The sequence below is a fragment of the Poecilia reticulata genome, chromosome 17 (assembly GCF_904066995.2).
Source record: "Poecilia reticulata chromosome 17, P_reticulata-male-v2, whole genome shotgun sequence".
In the NCBI taxonomy this organism is placed as follows: Eukaryota; Metazoa; Chordata; class Actinopteri; order Cyprinodontiformes; family Poeciliidae; genus Poecilia; species Poecilia reticulata.
The window spans coordinates 22,006,489-22,025,705 of NC_088846.1; the positions used below are offsets into that span (position 1 = coordinate 22,006,489).

At 39.6% G+C, this 19,217-nt stretch overlaps 1 protein-coding gene across 17 annotated transcripts in view; it reads right to left on the bottom strand.

Annotated features, from left to right (window-relative positions):
• LOC103479767 (protein tyrosine phosphatase receptor type F) overlaps window positions 1-19,217 on the bottom strand; it is a 238,265-nt gene that overhangs the window by 101,406 nt on the left and 117,642 nt on the right. For 9 of the 17 annotated variants that reach the window (XM_081597905.1, XM_081597904.1, XM_008434405.3 and 6 more), the window contains 2 exons: window positions 3,186-3,374; window positions 820-837 (listed from right to left, as the gene is read on the bottom strand). In XM_081597905.1, the coding sequence (XP_081454031.1) occupies window positions 820-837; window positions 3,186-3,374 (207 nt within the window). The remainder of the gene's footprint in view (window positions 1-819; window positions 838-3,185; window positions 3,375-19,217) is intronic. The other 8 variants (XM_081597907.1, XM_081597910.1, XM_008434416.3 and 5 more) reach the window with 1 other exon arrangement.

Here is a 19,217-nt window from a genome sequence, read left to right on the forward strand (position 1 = left end):
AAGTTTTCATATCTTGCCACAGATTCCAAACTTGATTACAGTCTGGACTTTGACTAGACCACTCCATATGTTGTTTTGACTTCTAGCAACATCTTCCTCCAGTCTTTTGCTTCCTCTGATTTTTGTCCAGGATTTCCCTGCATTTATCTACATCAACTCTAATCGGCTTCCCTGCATTCCAGAATCCCCACATCATTTACACCTTTCCACCATTTGTGGGTCACAAAAATGTAATTTTGATTTAATCTGACCATTTGAGCCTACACGAATTTCTTTTTACCACTCTTGTCAAAATGGCTTTTTAAAATTTGCTTTGGAACATAATGAATGGTTGACCAGATTTGATTTAGGGGTAGCAGAATCGAAGGCCACATTTTAAGTTTCCCTACCACTTTGAAATTATGCTCTACATTTTGTTGGCTTGCGACATAAAACCCCATTAAAACACACTGAAGTTTGTGGATATAATACGACAAAATGTGAAAAGATTCCAGACCTGTGAGATCTTTTTCAAGGCTCTGTACCTGCTACCTTATTAAAGTGACTCAGATTTCACACCCTCATGCACAGTAGTATGGTGCACTGCCCTTCGCATGGCGAGGTTGGTGATAATTTGTTTGTAAAGGATCAGACAGCAGACAGAACATGTCGGGGGGTCGACCAGGACACAGTGGAAACAGGGTGGGCTGATTCGCCAACAGTGAAGATGAACCCGGCGACGTGACGATGAGGGGGTGGGAGTATAACGGGGGGCAGATGTGGGCGGGAGGGTATGGCGTGGACGCTATGTTTTTCCAATACACCATTTGTCATTCTTACCTCTAATTGGTGTACCACCTATGTGGGAGTAATTTAGATGAAAACAGGGTTGAGAGATTAGTTAGTAATCCACTTACAACAACGGGGGAAAAAAACATGTCTTCTGAAGAGCAACAGATAAAGAAAATGACAGAGTAGAGGCCACCTAAATGTAATTTAACAAAACTCAACACACCTAATCAATGCTACAAAATACAGCAGGTATGAATGTTGGAGAGTACAGCAGAAAAACAGCAAAACCTTTGAGAAGGATCCCTTCTGTCAGACGAACCCCTTGAAATATAATATTCCCCTTTCGGCTTAAGCAGAAAACAACCCTGAACACGCTTACTTCACTCCACAGCAGCTTTTAATTCATACAGAAAATGTTTTAATTATGCTTTCTGATTGAAGTTGGCATTCACTCTCTTTTGCTGTTAATAAAAAGGACATGGGTAATTACTGAAAAGAAGGCAGAGTAAATAGGGTGATGGACAAGAAGAAGCATTTATGTCAACCTTTTGACAGAAAAGGAATTAGTATCTTTGCAGCATAAGACGAATCAGGAAAACGGTTAAAAAGAAATAAAAAGTGTTATATTAACAATGACAATAATAATGTTAATGTTAATAATAATAATAATAATAATAATAATAATAATAATAATAATAATAACTTTGTGGGCCCTTTCTGTTCAGCCCTGGCAACAAATTAATGTGCTTCTTTTCTGCCAATGCAGAATTGGCCTCATTTCGTGTCACATTCAGTAATGTAAATCCTGATGCGGCAGCAGATGTCAGGAAAACGGTGGTGGATAAAAAGAAATGTTAGTCTGAGGGCATGGCATATCAGCACATTTCCAGGCACTCCAAATGTATGTGAGAAAAGAAAACTAATTAAAAGTTGTTGCTGGAAGTGAAAAGGGGGAAAAAAAAATCTTTTCTCTTTTTCTGCACAATTTTATCCTTGCACTAAAAATATCAAACAATTAAGTAGCTGAGTTAGTATGCAGCTTCTACTATGTTATGATTTTACAGTGCCAATAACATGGACTGCTCTCGAACATTTCCAGCTTTTCCTTCAGTGGCTATGTCATCAAATTTTCCTGTATTTTTAATTTTTTTTGTATCCATCTTCAAAATGTGTAGGATTAACTTGACCTGACTTTTTAGGCCACAAAGGGTTGTTGTAGATGGAGCAGAGACTGAGTGACGTTACAGATGGCGTCCTCAAAATAATTATATATTCGAAAGATGGATTTATGTGGAGAAAAGTGAGAATTGCATTTCCTCGATAATATAAAGTAGGTTAATCTTGGTGATAATTATTCAAACTCCTCCATTTCACATCCTTATTTTAGATGTAAGCCTTTATTTTTCACTCAAACTTGAGAGGTAAACTTTGTCACCACTGTTGTCAAGGTGGATATTGTGTTCTGCCTTGACACAAACATTCAAACTAAACATCTACACCTTTCAGCAAGGTTTTTTTTCTCCCCCTTTCTCTGCTGCCTTCCGTTTATTTCCTCTACTTTCTCATTTAAATAACTATCTTGAGCTGCAAGTCTCAACATGACTTGAAAAAAAGTGGGGGAAAAATAATGATATATGCCCCTAAAGTATCTATTATCTTTGACCTTTTTGCTCCTCAGACCTGCAGTCAAGTCTGACACTTCATAAGCTGCTCTTCCATTACAGAAGCCTCACAAAGAAAACCTGCCTCTTATACAGTGGGGCTTTTACAACCACACAAAGTAAAACTAGGCTTAGAGGAGAGTCAATGACTGAACCTGCTCCAAAACCCACTAATCTATCTACCACGCACACTTCCCATCAAGCCCAGGCCAAATAAGGCTGTTTATATATCAGTGAGACCGTTAGCGTGAACAAAGAGTACCTCATTAGGTTAAGGTTGAAATCCTAGCTAATACATCATCTGCTGGCCTCATTGTGACCCAGCTGCATGTTTAAAAGGGGATTAGGGATTATTTAATAGGGTGAAATTTCCTCGCTCCATACTTCAAAAGGTTTTAAAAGTTCATGCGTCACTGTCAAAGACTGCAGGAACACGGAGACAGTGTCATTCCAACTTCAGTAACTGTGTAAGTGAGGACTGTGTGGTTGTGAAGAATAAAAGTCTAAGAAGTCAGCAAAGTAATCAAGGTGACAACGACGAGCCGAGTAAAACTTTTCTATCCTCCGTGATGAAAGCAGTGAATGAAATCATCGGTGACAACAAAGGCCTTTTGTTTTTCTCTCATTGGCCTCATGTCTTAACAGGGTGTCTGCAGGTATGCAGTGACATCTCGCACCTCGCAGCTCGGCTTTCTTGTGTTTACTAAATCTGCAATAAGTCATGCTGAGCCACGAGATCAGATAAGTTTGTACCTGAGCGGAGCTGTTTGATGCGCCCGTTGCTGCTGTTGATGTCTACGGGGAGCATGTCCTTGTACCACGAGATCTCCGGGTCCGGGTTCCCGCCTGCGGCGCACAGCATCGTGGCGGTCCGGGTCTTCTCCACCACCTTCAGCTGAGGCCCCATGTCAATGGTGGGGAAGCCGGGCGGGATCTGGTTCTCTGAAAACGCGTTAAGAGACAGATTTCTATTAATGAACAAATACGGAGAATAAAGAAGGAAATGCATGCTTACAAATAGACACAGTTGTCTTTCAAAGGGTGTAAGAGGAGTTCATCAGAGCTCTTCAGCTGGCAAGGTCAGAGATGAAGATGAAAGAAGAGCAAAAACACTTCAGGTGCCACAGGCCAAACAGTAATCTGAGCACATGCTCATGAACAGCTAATATTAGTGTGAGGGCACCAGGCACTACAGAGGAAAAACAGATCTGGGGCTGATTTGGATTAGATAACAAAAAAAACAATCCTGTTAGTAGCTGATTATCATAGCAGGCTTATTACCCAGAGAGGGGAGTCTCAGGTTCAGACAGAGGAGTGATGGTTGCAATCTGCCTCTGGTGCACTCAAGCATAGATGAGATGCCTCAGGCTCAGAAAACTAAATAAACCAATTTGAATAATCCAGCTCGACATAATGAATGTAAAGTAATGTCCATGAAGTGATCCTCAAACCAGAATTTGGCATTCTACTAGCAGAAAGTTGTGTTTTTCGGTCTGAACCCTGTTTTCGGTGTCAGCTTGACCTCACAAATGCTTGTAATATCTTTTCCAGGCCTCGGTCTAACTAATGAAAACATCAAGGAAGTGAGGTATTGCCCAAAAAAAAAAAACATCTTTGCCACTGCCTGGCCGAGAAAGTAACTAGCACATTCCATGAAACTTGCAGAAAAGTGCCAAGCAACTACTAGAAAATGTCTTGTAAGTTATGGAAAATCTAAAAATGTTGGGCAGCGTCTAATTACTTGCAGAAAAGTACATAGTGAGTTCTGGAAAATATCTTCAAATTTCCTTGAGAGTAGCTGGTAAATTCCTCTAAAGTAACCAGTGCGCCTCATAAAAGTTTCAGGAAAGTACCTTGTGAGTGCCGAAAAGAAACCATTAAGGTCTGGGACAGTGACAAACATGTTCTTGGAAAAGATCAGCTGGTTTTTGTATTCTTTGTTGCTCATTACCTAAATCATACAACCAATTTTGCGGTGGCGTAGTAAACACAAGATTATGGCAGTGATCATCAAAACCACATAACCCTGTAATTAAAAGGAACGCAGAACTTTTGAGGAGCTATTAGAAACAAAGACAGAGTTTGATTCAACAGAACAACAGGATAGAAAAGAAAAACTCCGCATGAAGTCGGTTCGGAGAGTAGTGAGGGGAAAGCATTAATATGTTAACAACAAAATGAATCTCTCCAATTATTTCTCTTCATTGATTCAAATGTAGACAAGCTGTCAGCTTAATTGACAATATGCCATGTCAAACAGATGCCCGGCTACAAACAGATCAATGTCAGGCAAAGAGCGATGGGCTGTGGGTGTGATGATAACTGTCACATTCGTTTCTTTGAAGTACTTTCAGATCTGCAGCAGAAAGCCAAACTAAATCAAACGGATTCAAAGGCGAAAAGTTTGATGTTACTTTCATATCCGATTGCATCTGACCAAATTCTGGATTGTGTAGCCGCACATGGGATTAGAGCACACATCCATTACAATGCACCCAAACAAACAGCTGAGTCATTGGAGGCAAATCAGCTGCATGGCACTTTTTTTATTTTGTAATATTAAAGGTGAAAGTTTCCACTTGCCACCCACCAGTTTACAAGTGTGGCTGTGATTAATTGTTCCATTGCATTGTGATCAGATCTTTCAGCCTGATAAAGCCATGAAAATAATGAATTATTGCGCAAATATTTAGCTTTTTGCTCCTTCTGCATTAAGGCAAAAGCATTTTATCTCAATGTGTCAATGTACAAACAACAATCCTAAACTTATCAAAAGAAAAAGAGAATAATGACATAGCCTAATTGGGCTGAAAAACCGCAATTATAGCCTCCACTTCAAATAAAACCGTCAAACATGGTATTCACGATGGCCCTTGTGAAGTCTGATTAAGAGGTTGCTCTTTAACAAGAGAAAATGTAGACCTGTCTCCTCGTTTGTTTCACTGGGGCCAAAGTGCCAACATAAATCAAGAGTTAATTATTAGGACTTCTGCCTGAGGTTACCATTAAAACACACATTACGCAACAACAGACAAATAAAGAGCTGCTCTGGTGGACAACAATATTTACACAAAGTGTGGGTAATAGTGTCAAAGTTAAAGCAACAAAGTTGGCTCATGAATCCATCTATCAGTCAATTATCTATGCCCACTTATCCTCTAAAGGCGTAAGAGTGGCTGGAACCTGTCCGAGGTCACTTCAGGTAACGGGCAAGGTGAACGCTGGACAGGCTGCCAATCTGTCATGGCGCAAGAAATTATTGAGCTAAAAGTTATGCTGATGGGCCATTAACAGACTGGTTCACTAAACATGACCTTCAAGGAAAGCAGGTGAAAAGAAACATCAGAAATAAGCTGTCAGCATGTTATTTCAGGACACAGCTCAATCCTCAACTTCGACATACAAACTGTGATTAGAAATATGCAGCGTCAACTGATAGATAAACAACATAAATAAATTTTAAAAATCCCTCTTCATTTAAATTTATTGCACTTACATGTAGCACAAAAACCATACTTTAGTTCTGATAAATGTCCCTCTGCATTTAATAATTCCCCTAAGGTGTCTTTTTATTGGGTGTCTGTCTTTAGTAGACGACAATGGTGAGGCATGTTTGGTTCATCTCCTCTGGTGATTTATTTCAGTGTGAAATAATATTAATTTTGGCCAGATCTACAACAGTAAGGAGTGTTCTGGCATCCATCTCATGTGCACATAAAAAACAATTAGCTTAACAGAAATTGAAAGGTCAACACTGCCTTCAGCCTGAACAAGTGCAAAAGTCACCTACATGTTAGCAGTTTATTCTTTCAAATGGGCTAACAGAGCCTTTCTCTAAACATCTTTATTCAGTCTAAATTTGGAAAGGACCTGCAGGCTAGAGAAATCTTATTTTCAAAGCCTTTTTATGGGCTAATTAAAGACAAGGACGGGCCACTGTTAAATAGCCATGAAAAGAAATTCACACACATCCGGTCTTTGCAGGGATGCTTTGAATATGTCATAATCTCTTATAATTTATTAAGTAGACCCACAAGTCCAGCGATACCTCTGTCTTGTCTGAGCCAGAGATCCATATGTAAACCGATATGACCTCAGAATAAAAGGTGGATGGGTGTAGTTTTGTTCTCCCCGCCAGTAGAACAGTTGTTTCTCCTTTCACCCTTGTGTTTGGCCCGTAGCCCAGACCGTCTCGTGTTCAGACCCAGGTGAATATGAGAGATCTTTGAGGTGAGGCTCACTTCCTTTGCAACCGTACAGAATTAGTTTCCAGACATCCCAAATGATACCTCTACAGAAGAGGATACCGCTATAATAAAGTCTACTTGGCCGTACAGTTTGTTATTGAATGAGTAGTGGTAGGAGTATTGATGCTCCCCGTGTTCCTCTGTGGTTTGCTCTCTCTCTCTTATGTTTGGGAAAAAAACAAAAAACAAAAAGAGAGAAGGACGACACTGGAGTGAGATGGATGCAGTCAGCAAGGGGAGGAGAGACCAATGCAACTTACATAATCTTATGAATACAATTTTTCGAATCAGAGCATATCCAAGAGGAAACGTTAAAATGCACATTTCTGTGGAAAAGGATAACAGATCCCTGAGCTGTTCTACTTCTGAGAAAAAGAGTGGGGAAACCAGTGAATTATGCTAAACCTTGAGGGGGATGAACTCCACTCTCACCTACTTACAAAACGCTTTGAATATTTTCATCATGTATCACCTCGGAGGATATCCCTCCGAGGCTGGACCCAGTTTCCTCATGTATGCCTTCAGTGGGCAGCGTCTGTGGGGTCTGCTGGTGGTTGTGTTCCTGACAATACTCTAAGATTGATTGTGTAGTGATGCAGCAACTCTACTCCCCACTCAATTTGGGGAGTCTAATGCATTGATACATTTAAAAGATTGCTTTTGAATGCCATTAGGAGTATTGTACTGCTAATTAATTGATGATGACACACTGCAATTTCACATTTTAATAGCCAAGAATAATCCTAATGTGAAATTATCATAATAGGGAGGCGGGGAAAAAAAGAGAGAAAAAAAAGAAAGAAATCTAGAAATTTAACGTTAGTTGACAGTGCTACAAAAAAGTATTTGCACTTCTTGGATTTATTCTTTTTGTGCTTTTTTGTGTCACACAGACTATCCAAATCAAACAAAGTTAAATATCAGACAAAAATAAGCATAGGAAATACAAAGTGAAGTTTTTACAGAGCAGGTTTTATTTAGAAAGTCTTTGTTTAATAACTGATTATAATTATTCTTCGCAGTAACGTCTACCATCAAGCATTTAGTCTTTCAGGTCTCTGTGGAGGAAAGTTGGCTACTCTTCTTTCTTTTCAGTATCGTTTTAATTTAATCAAAATGAAGGGTTTTTCAATGGGACTGATTGCTTCACTTATTGTTACGTTGGCTTCTTCTAGGGCAGAATTATGACACACATCTCACATCCACGCCGCTAAGGTCTTATAAAATGTAACATAACCATTCAGACTACAGGTGCTTAAACTATTGGACACGTATCCAATTTAGTAACACATGGAAACTGTACAAATCAGATTTTTGGGGAGATGAAATTGGACGGTTCAGACAGCAATAAACAAAAAGCCAGTTTGGGTTGCCTGCTGTGTGAACATAACTCATGTTTGACTGCAGTTGGATTGTTATGAATTTTTCGTTACACTGCTCCCCCGGAAGGATTCAACACTGTTCCATGTTTTCTCTATTTGTGGACAACTATTGTGTTTCACCAGAGTCTCAAAGCTCCAGGACTGGGATCATAATGTTTTAGTTAGAATAGCTACCAACCCTAACCAACCCTGTGTAGATCTGCTGGTGGAGAACAAAGGTCCTGCGGGCAAAGCGATAAAAAACAGACACCCTCATTATAGTCTATAGCAAAACATTTGAGTATACAGTAAAAAAAAATCCCAGAGATTGTTTTTTTTATCTATACATTCATTATGTTGTGGTGTAATTCAGTTATAGTCACTTATTTGGGTTGTATTGTAGAAGTATAATCCAAGACTGAAAATCTATCAACCTTTAATTTGATCATTTGTTCAGTGTGGAGAAAATCCAATATAAGTAAAAATAGCACACTATTCAAACACTTCCTTTAAAATGGATGCCACTGTTATATTTTTATGGTTTATGCTTCAGTTGTTCTAATATGACACACAGGAACTTTTCTCTTAGCCTCTCACAAAATGGGGAAAAATTGATTACAATTTTGAAAACAACCAAAGGAAGTTTTAGTTCAAGAAATCTTCACACCACACACTGTTGGAGAAAAGCAGCAGGGCAATGCATCTAGAGGTCACCAGGTGATCATAATCATTCATCTCAAGGCTTTTTGTACATTTTCAACAGAGGTTTAAGTTGTAGTGGAGGGTGGCGTGTGTTTGCTGCTACTGCAAAGCTCATTAATGCCGTTTCCCCTTTGGGCATAAATACTCTCGTCTAGTTTAACTTATTAGAGGGGTCGAAACACCTCGGTCACCTTCTCCTAATCATACACACTGTAAGAAAAACTTGTGTTTTTAATGTTTCACCTGCGATGCAGACATTAAGCAGAAGTCAAGGACACAGTACTGTGTAAGCTGTGAAGCAGCTTTTAAATTATTCCCTGTTTGTGCTTCCTGATATGACAGAGCCGCTGACTCGTGTAATAACTCCTTTGGGGTCTCTAACCCCGTTTTAACATCGGTTTGCATTTTTCACAGCCCACCAACATTTGCCAATAATGTTGATCATAAATTTTTCCATGCAACAATACAAGTAGGTCAGGTGGGATGTGTCTTCCCATTTCATTATGTGGAGGAAAAAAGGTCTCATCCCCCAAATTTTCTCCCAGTAGGGGAAAGCTTTTATTTCATCTGGCAAGTGTGTTGCAAACTTAAATACTGCTGTAGGTATGAGAGCGTAAGGAGGGAATAGATGAAAGTTCACTTCAAAGAAGGCATGATAGACTTTTCAGTCCTCCCAAGGTAACACGCTTGGTGTAATTGACAGCAATTTTCCATCTGAGACTGAATCAAAATTAGGTTGATTTGTCGAGCAGATTCCCTCTGTTTTTACTTCAGATAATTGAGCATGACTCTATAGATAAACTAGATCCATTGACAAGAACCTGTCTGACAGCAGGAAGTAGGATGAAGGATCTTATAAAATCAGGAAACTAAATCATTGACTTCTATCAGTCTGGAAAGGGTTATAGACTAAGTAAAATAACTAAAGCTTAAATTAGAAAAAAGCTTCACTTTTCATTTTATTTTAGTAGGGGGTATCAATGAATGTGATGTGGGATGTCATGCTACACAAATTAAAGGATTTCTTTCATTTATTTTGTGGCACAAAGGAATTTATGCACAGTTCCCACAACTTTTTACAAACGTTTAAGGTGATATTGAGGATTAAAAGGAAAATATTGACATGATCTTTGAATCCAACAAAAAAATTGTTTAAATGTATAATTTCTTTAACATGAGGACCTTTGCTGAAGCAGAAGAAATAACCAAATAATCCAACTAAAAAAGAAAGTTTGAAGGATTTTCATTTTTAGTAAATATTCATAAAAATGTTGTTACTTTTGCAGCTTATTTGCAAATTTATTTATCAGGTTAAAGTCACAGCAAAACGTGAGAATCTAAAAGTGTATAGAGACACTGGACAAAGTCTGTCCTTGGTTTTTAGTTAAAGAAAAAAAAAAAAAAAGAAGAAAATCCAAAGGCTCTTTTGTTGGATTCAAAGATCATGTCAAGTTACCAGGAAATATTTGCGGTGCCCCGTCTGTCTGCGTCTACAACTGGAACTTCTGTGTCTGGTCTTGTCTGCTAATTTTCCATCCTGAGCAGACAAAGACGAGCCTTTGTTCTAAACTCTTAAAAGGGAGAAGATAAGGGATGAGTAGAGTTTGGAGAGAAAAACAGGCAAATAGTGCGAGGAATGCGGGTTGATGTTTGGCAAGATAGAGGGAATTTTTGATAAAAGACGTCGTAGGGCGAGTGATTTCTAAAAAAAAAAAAAAATTAATAATATAAAGCTCCACTTCTTTGTCTACTGCAGGTAAGAAAGACAAAATCATTTGACGATGTCAAATAGGCTCTTTGTTAAGATACACAATTGCTGCAGCAGAAAATATATCAAATACCCATTCTTACAGGTATATTTATAGCAGTCTGGCATGTGTGTAATAATACATTCGGCCCACTAGACGAGATGATACTGTGTTATAAAAAATAAGATTTTAGGAAAGCTAAGGGTACCCATTTTTCTCTTTACAAATAGAGAAAAGGTTTGAAAAATGTTTTAAAGAATATGTAATCAGTGCAGATTTCAGTTCAGTTTGACCAAGAAAAGGTGATTTCTTTAAGCAATAAAACCCATTTTAACATAGAGAACAAAATATAATAAATCTTAAGAATATCTGTCCAGTGCAGAATATACAGAAATTTTAGTCAAGTGAGAGTAGCGATACTTCATAATAACATTAACTCAAGTAAAAGTAAAACATACAGCACAGTAAAAATACTCTTGAGTAAATTTTTTCAAAAAGTTACTCAACTGAGTGTAACTAGTTACATGTGTTTAATTCCGACTGAGATGCAGTGGTGTGACCATAAATGAGTCGTTCACTTTTGACAAAAATCTCCAGTGTGGCTGAATTAAAACATTTCTGGAAAGACGGTGTGAAGTCGGTACAAGGACAAACACTTTTCCACAGAACAGGCAGCGATTTCATTTGTTTTGATGAAAAATATCTTACCGTTTTAACAGCCCTGCAAACCTACTAACTATCCGCTGCATGGAAACCACCTAATCCTGCCAATGACCTCATGAAGTGCTGAATATGAGTTTTGGTAACAAGGTTGGCATGTTTTTAACCAGACTCATTTAATAAATGGCCTGGGTTTGCAAATGAGTAAAGCCAGGAGCACAAAAAAAAAAAAAAAAAAACATCAGTTAGGCACACATAAACTGGTTCTTCCATGTCAGGGAAACACAAATAGGGCCATTGTTCTCTCAGCAGACATCTATCACGCAAAGAGTCACTCTGCAAACTCTTGAGTTTATGCTGGCTGTAGCAGAGAAAAAAAGGAAAGAAAAGGATCGGGCTTAGTGGGATTTTGTTCTAGCGCCGATTAATTAGGGTACCGGTGGCGGGTCTTAATTACACACAAAGGGCATGGGGAAATTGGCAAAATATTTTATTAGGATAAAAATGTCCTAATGAAACTTTAATTGGGTAAATTTAACAAGTATTCATAAATCACTGTGTCAAAGAGGTATGCCTCTGTGACAGACACAGGCAGGTAGATTTGGATAAGAGGGGAGAGTAAAACAAGTAAAAAGAAGAGAGGAAGGGAGGAGAAGAGGAGGGGTGCATGCCAACCTCCTGCCAGCTCCAATTACCAGTGTGAGTGGAGCGTGGCAGCAAGGGCGATGGGTCTAATCAGAGCCCCGCTGAAAGAGACCCATCCCTGCACCTCCTGTCCCAGTGGGAGGCTGCTGGAGCTCAATCCCGCACTAACGTCAGCCAGCGTCCCCCACCCCAGCCACCCACAACCCAAACACACTCATCTGAACGAGGGCAAACACTCCAGACACCCCGCTTCCTCTCTAACAGGGGAGCCCTGACACGGTGGCAGATGATACAACCCTCGCCTGCCTCATCTCCATATCTGCCTTCCTCCTTATAGTCTTAAGTATGAGGAGAGGGTGAATGTCATGTGCTGCCATGAATCTTTTAAGTAAGGATGTTGCAGAGAAAATTTAAGTTATGAAACATGGAGGGGGGAAGCATATGGCTTGGAATATTAATGAGGAAACGCTGTTATGACCTGATGAGGACTCAGATCGTTGAGCATCAATAGTTAACCTGATATAGCTTCCTGTTTGGCCTAACATATAAAAGTTATTTGGACTGCCTTATATTTGTCACATTTCTTAAAATGAAATGAGAAGTGAAAGGTCCCTTATGTTACTCAGAGTTGTATTCCAAGTATAAGAGCTACTCCAACATGCTGCCACCAATAGTAGTGCAGTTCTACAAAATATCATCTTCATTTTCATCTCCTCAGAGTCAACATCTTGCAAAACAACCTATAGCTCCAAGTCTTTTGGGATTATGTCTCTTAAACTCCTTCACAATGTTTGTCTTCATGACGCTCTTTATGCATTAATGTTCTTACAAAACATCTGGATTCACACTGACATTAAATTACACAGAGAAGGACACGACGCAGGATTTTTTTTTTTAAAAGCTACCAAAACACACTGCAGAGAAAATGTATGCACTACTTTGAACACAAAGTAGTGCATACATTTTGGCCTATGACATGAAATTCCAAAAGAAACGGCGGCAGTTACAACAAAAACAATGTGAAGAAGCTCAGGTTATCTGAATGTTTCCCTCTGAGCTGGTCTCCTTTGATCATCTGAACCAAAAATATCCACAATGGCAGAACCTCATGAAATATTACTGCTCCAAAATCTACGTTTAAACATACATCACTGCAGAGCCTATTGAAAACAGCTCTCTCAAAAACTATGAAGGCCATTCTGCTGCTAATGTTTTAAAAATGGATCCATCGTTCTACATTTGTTACGCTTAGGAACTAAAACTACTTCAGCGCTTCCAATTTGTTTAACTGATGAATTTTTAATTGTTCTCCTTTATGGAAGTCCAACCTTAGAGGCAAACTAAATATAGCGCATTAAATCTGGTCTGTCTCCGCTGGTCTTGAGTCAGGCTGGCACAGCAAAGCATGGGAGCAGGGTGCATCAAACAAAACACATGGCCTACAGCTGTTTCTTGGCCAGAACGTCGTCGAGACAGACATTTGCATCTGCCTGAGATGCGGAAGTGTTTGAGAGGTGTCAGCGGGGTGGCAGGAGGTGCAAACAAAACAGCCAAAACTAACACGAAGCTGAAAAAAGGCCCCTGTAACGGCTGGGCTTACTGGCAGTGTGTCAGCGAGTTCACTAGGACAAGTACAAGAGGTGCTGGAGATGTTACATTAAGTTAAAAACGGTAGCAATTGCAAAAAAATAATAATCTGGGAACACTTTCAGACACATTAACAGCACACAGTTACAGCTGTTACTTATCAACCTGTTCTTTAGTTTCTGTCAGCTTTTTCTCGCTACGGTGGAAAAAGGTCTAGCTCTGTGTTGTGGTTTTTCCACCTTAAATGTGACAGTCGTCATTGAAAGATTCATCAAGTGAAAGCCAAACAAATCTGTTCGAACACACATGAGGACCTGCCGCTTTTAGATGCATCTCTGCACATTAGCCATATGATTAGCTGTGTTGGACCAGAAAGGTGTCTGAAAGCTGCAAGGACAACGGTCCTCAAGGATTGGAGTTTGATACTCTCATGTTAGGAGGAAAACAAAAGAAAAAACGAAATGGAAATGTAGTAACAACTCGACCCAAGATTGCTACAAAAGCAGAAAGAGGACTATAGCGCAGGGCATTCTGGGTGAATACAACCAAAACAAACCTGTTTGTTAAAGGGAGGAATGGCTTGCCGTGTTTTGCAAAAGACAAAAGAGAAATCCCACAATCACTAAAATCTGACACCACCCATTTTTGTTTATATTTCATGAAGCAGGATGCAGTGCTCAAGTCATCTTCAGTGGTTTGTGTCGTTACCTTCAGTGGTTTATTTGTTGCAGCGCCACCATGGGCGAGTGGAGGAACATGTTTTTCAATTAGTTTGGATTGTTTGACACAGTGTAGTAAGAAAGTGAACTGTACCAGCTGAAGATGTAAGAAATGTTTCATTTTTGGTCCCCAGTTGAACCCAGTCTACTGGACCATCAGGTGTGAAAATATCCTAGAGTTGCACAATACATCAAACTGCAATTGTTGTTGCAATATCAATGCGTGCAACATTACAATTTAAAAAAAGGACTGCTACTGCCATGCACATAAATTTTACAGGTTTCGGATAAGTCCAGAGAAGTAAAAACAAATCCTCAGCTTTATACACATACCATGATGCAGTTAAGATGCACATCAATAATTCAAAAACACACGTGAGAGCAGATAGATTTCTAAAACTGGACGGTTCTCCAACATAAACTAGAAACTGGTCAGTGTGGACACCAAGAGACAGCAACTCTGGTTAGTACTGGTTATGATGCATAAATGAACACAATCTGTTGTTTCCTGCATATTTTTGGACTAAGCAGAAGCCTTTTCTTCAAAATTTGTCCCAAATGCAACTAAAGCTAAATAACTACCATTCTGTACTGGGTGTAGAAAGTTGAAGGTGAAGATGGATTTCCTTTTTATGCATGACAGTAACATTCAAAGCAACAACAGAAAGGCTTCATCAAAGAAAAATTAAAGTTTTGGAAAGGCCAGGGTTCAAAATCAGTGAGGTCACTTGAAGAAGATTTCAAAATCCGACAGATGTGGAGAACTTTTACCAAGTAGAATGGGCAAATATCATCAAGTTAAAATGTGAGCTTCCGATGGAGTTCTATCAAAAAACAACTGAAAGCTGAAACTGAATCAAAGGATGTTTCAACAAAGTATTAGTTCAAGGGTGTGCACTTTTTTTATTCTTTATATTTTCCACTCAAACAGATTTGATTGCACAGGAAAAATGTCACATTATGTTAAGATGATGAAAATTTCAGAAATAATTCATTATAGTATATTTTTTTACACTACAAAACCACAATATTTTACCAGAGATAATTTTGCATGGTTTGCATGATAGATTTTTAAAAATATCTTCTGTATGTGCTTGACAGAGCCCCTGACTATTTTTGCTGTGTGTGTTTATACAGACATATGGCCCACAACATAAAGTAATAGTCTCTTCAGAAAGGCAGACTGACCCGACTGGTAGTCACGTAACTGCCTGTATGCATTTTGACTTGCAAAGCATCAGAGTTTCCTCACATGTTTGCCACGGAGGGCATGTGAGCCGGGCTTCCCGCTGCCGAGGTCTCCTCAGCGGGGACGACGCGGCTCGCCCCGACATCAAAGACCCCAAACGAGGAGATCATTGATGTAATGCTGTTGTAATGACATGAAAAATAAAAAATAAAAATCCAGCAACTCTCCACGGAGAATAAAGTAAAAGACGAGATGCAAATACCGACGGAGATAATTATCTTCACAGCTGAGTCGGTGGGGTGATTAAACGGCAGCCTTACGAGTCTGCTCACAACGGCTGGGATCAGGTAGCAGAATGCAACTATACGACGCGCATTCAAATGAACGACGAACATCTTGTCAAGTCGGCTTTGTCTGGCACGCCACCTCTCCGAGGCCGGGGTGTTGTTGCAGTTGCCATGGTGATATCCCTGATTCAAACAAATAGGCCCCGGGAAATAGGAGCTGCGTGCACAGACACACCTGCACGCAACGGACCATCACAAAAGACATAGCCATAACAAAAACACTCCTAATGCTGTTGTTAATACAAACCCGCGTGCTTGTGGTGGTATCGCTGCCCCGCCGATGCCTCTGTTTATCCAGAAAAAGGGGCTGTAATGCATGCCATGACCTTTGAAATGATACACTCTTTTTGTCTAGCTGAGAAGAACATTTGGCCTTGCTTCCTCACCTACAGGCACATAATCGATAACAGTCATCTAAATCCCCCCTCAAAGACACCTCCTTCCATCCCTTTTTCTTTTTTTTTTATAATTTCCCAGATTTATCTCATCTTCTCCTTCTTTCTCACATCTGATATCATACTTCCTCCATCGTCAGGATGATCTACAGCCCTGCCAGATGCCCCCATGCCTGTTATTTATGCTGCGCCGCGCCCGTTAGTACATCACCCTGGCCTCTAACCCCTTACAGCGACCCAGGGGTGGTCCTCTGAATTTTGCATGGTTATGCTGACGGAGTCACCTTGTGGGACAAGTGCCGCGGCACAGAATCACACCCTCCATTAACCGGCCCTATACGAGCAGCTCTCGCTTTGGGCTCGGCTCTCTTGCCTTGTGGTCACACTAACAGGAGGCTGATTGAAGACCCTTCAGATTATGGCGTTACACGGCACACGGCTTGTGGTTTACCGTTCATTTTAATGTTACTGCCTCTATGATAGGAAATGCTTAATTTCTGAGCAGTTGCTCCAGAATGTTGCAGTGTTTTTTGTTTGTTTTTTTGTGATTGTTGCAGCGTAAAATTACTGATTTTGCATCACCATTTTTTCAAAAGTTGCAGTCAAAGTTGCACATTTGGTGAAGCTTCAATTCTACCATAACATGTTTTTACAAAATAGCTCAAACTGCTGGACATAATCTTCCCCCGCAAAAAAAAACAGACAGGGTTTTAACATAGCTAATAATTAAAGTGCAATTAACAGTTTTGAGAACCGCCTCGAAATGGAACTCCAGATAAAAATATAAAAGAAAATCATGTCATTAAGTAGTTATCAAAATGCAAAAGAAGAATTCCATGTTGGTTATTCAAGTAAACGTGAACTGTAAACACAATATAAGCGAATCCTACACCTCAAAATGATTTTTGCAAAAAAAAAGAAAAGAAAAGGTAAATGTTATCGTTTAGCATCACACGTGCTTTCATCTTACAGGTTCGGCTTTCAAGAGAAAGTTAAGTTAGAAGGAGACTAAGTTGATTGGTTAAAATGCAGCTGAGTTGCAGTGATTGGTCAAGAAATAAAAAAAAAGCATTGCAGAACACAATTTTCAGAGATCAAGATTATACAAGTCTAAACAGCATTTGTAGGACACTGGACATTGTGACTTTTATCAATTAAAAATTGCAAATCTATGCAAAATCGTCAAACAATGAGTGAATTTGCATTTATAGTTGAGATTGTAACTGGATGTGGCTAATCAGACAGCCTACTCCTCCAGGTGTCCCGGGAAGAGGAGCGAGGACTGGGCTAAAAATTAGGGAGCGTGACAGGTAATGAAGAGGTAAAAAACTAACTAGAGGAGGAGTGGTTTCCAAATAAATGAATTAATTGATCCTCTCCACAGCTCAAATTAATCATCGGCAGAGGTTTATTGTGACATGTTTAGTGTAATTACGGCAGATAGGGATGGCTTTTATGGGTTCTGGGAAAGGCAGTCCATGTAGTGGAATGTGGCAGGTTCTGTTAATTAAATCCTCGCTGACTGGGCTCCTGTGACAGCCTTTCCTTATTCTCTCAGTCAGAGATAATGAATAATACACAGAGGCTGCAAGTCAATGTTGACGGGCTCAACTCTGATTACGTGGAGGTTTGCTGAACTGATGGGTGCTCAAACACATCACAGACCCGCTTGCTCACCTCACAGGAGGTAAAATGCAATAATTTCATCAATAGTCATCAGTAGCAGAGAGGGAAGGCAAACAATCATTTGCTGTAAACTGTTTGACGTCTGGCAGCTGTGCTGTGAATGTATGGACACTGATTGGACAAACATTACTGTTACCATAGTTAGAACAAATATTATTCTACTTATTATGAGCCAAAGAATTAATTCACCACTTTCTCTTGTCTAAATGGCTTCAAACTGCAGGAAGACTTCTGCAGGAATTGAGTCAAACCAGGCATCAAAAACTGAAGTCCTCCTAAAGGTCTGCTGCAAGTACAACCTGATTCTGAAGCCCTTTCTAGATGGAAGTGGAAAAACTTCCACTTGAAACGATAGTCGCGTTTACATCTCAACCTCGACAACATTCAGATACAACTACGACTTTGACAGTGAGAAATGTGTGAGAGGGATGCGTTGAAACTAAGCCTAATTTGCTTACCTGAAAAATGTCTAAAAACTTGACTGCTCAACCCACTAAAAAAATGTGGCAACATCTAAAGGAAAAATAAACTTTCCAATGGTTGACTAAGCATTGTCGCAGCAAAGAGATAATTAACCAAATGCCTTTCCATTTCCTTTCACTTTCTTGTTAAGTGTAGATAAACATATTGGCTCTTGTTGCTCGTGTTGTCATTGTACTCTTGTACTTTAACCAGCATGGTGGAAATGTTTATTTACTCAAACCGTTGTCTGAGTCGCAAGTTTCTTTCTACTTCAGCATTTCTTCTCTTCAAGCCTCCATTGATCAAGAATCAGATCCCAGACTTCAGCGTCTCTCTATCCGCACAGCCAGACAGAGGTTTTAAGAGGAGCAGCAAAAATAAATGAGGTGGATTAGCAGAGCTTGCCAACAACTGATGGTGTCATGCAGGAAACGTTGATGTGAAATATCACCTCTGCTGCCCGGAGAGCTGTTAGTATATCACTTCATAATACTGCTATACGGCGTCAGTCTTCAGTCAGAGGCCTCTTTAAGTTTGTTGCAAGACTGACTGCTACCAGAGATCTCTGCTGGTCCTGCTCACAGAGTCGTGATATGAGTTACAACAACATTTCATTTCTCTTTGGGCATTTTTTTAATTCAACTGAACTCAGGCACTCATGGATGAATGGGTTTTAAGGCAACTTAAAAGCAATTTGGTGAAACAAGTTGAACTAACGTGTGCTTTTGAACTGTAGGAAGATTGAGGAGTACCTGGAGGACGAGCAAACTCCAAGCAGAAAGGCCAGAATTCAAACTCAGAACATTCTTGTTTTCATGAAGGGAATTAGACCAAGTTACATCAGTTTTTGTTTTACATTTTTGAATAAACATCTTGATATCCAGTAATCATGGTATTTCATGTCACTCATAAAACAGAGAGATTGTCGTAATGCCCCATGGCTGGTAGAAAACAATATTTGTCCCCATATTTGATTTGTCAGGCATGTTACAGGACTCATTTTGGCTTTGTTCTTTTTATTCATTTATAGCAGCAAA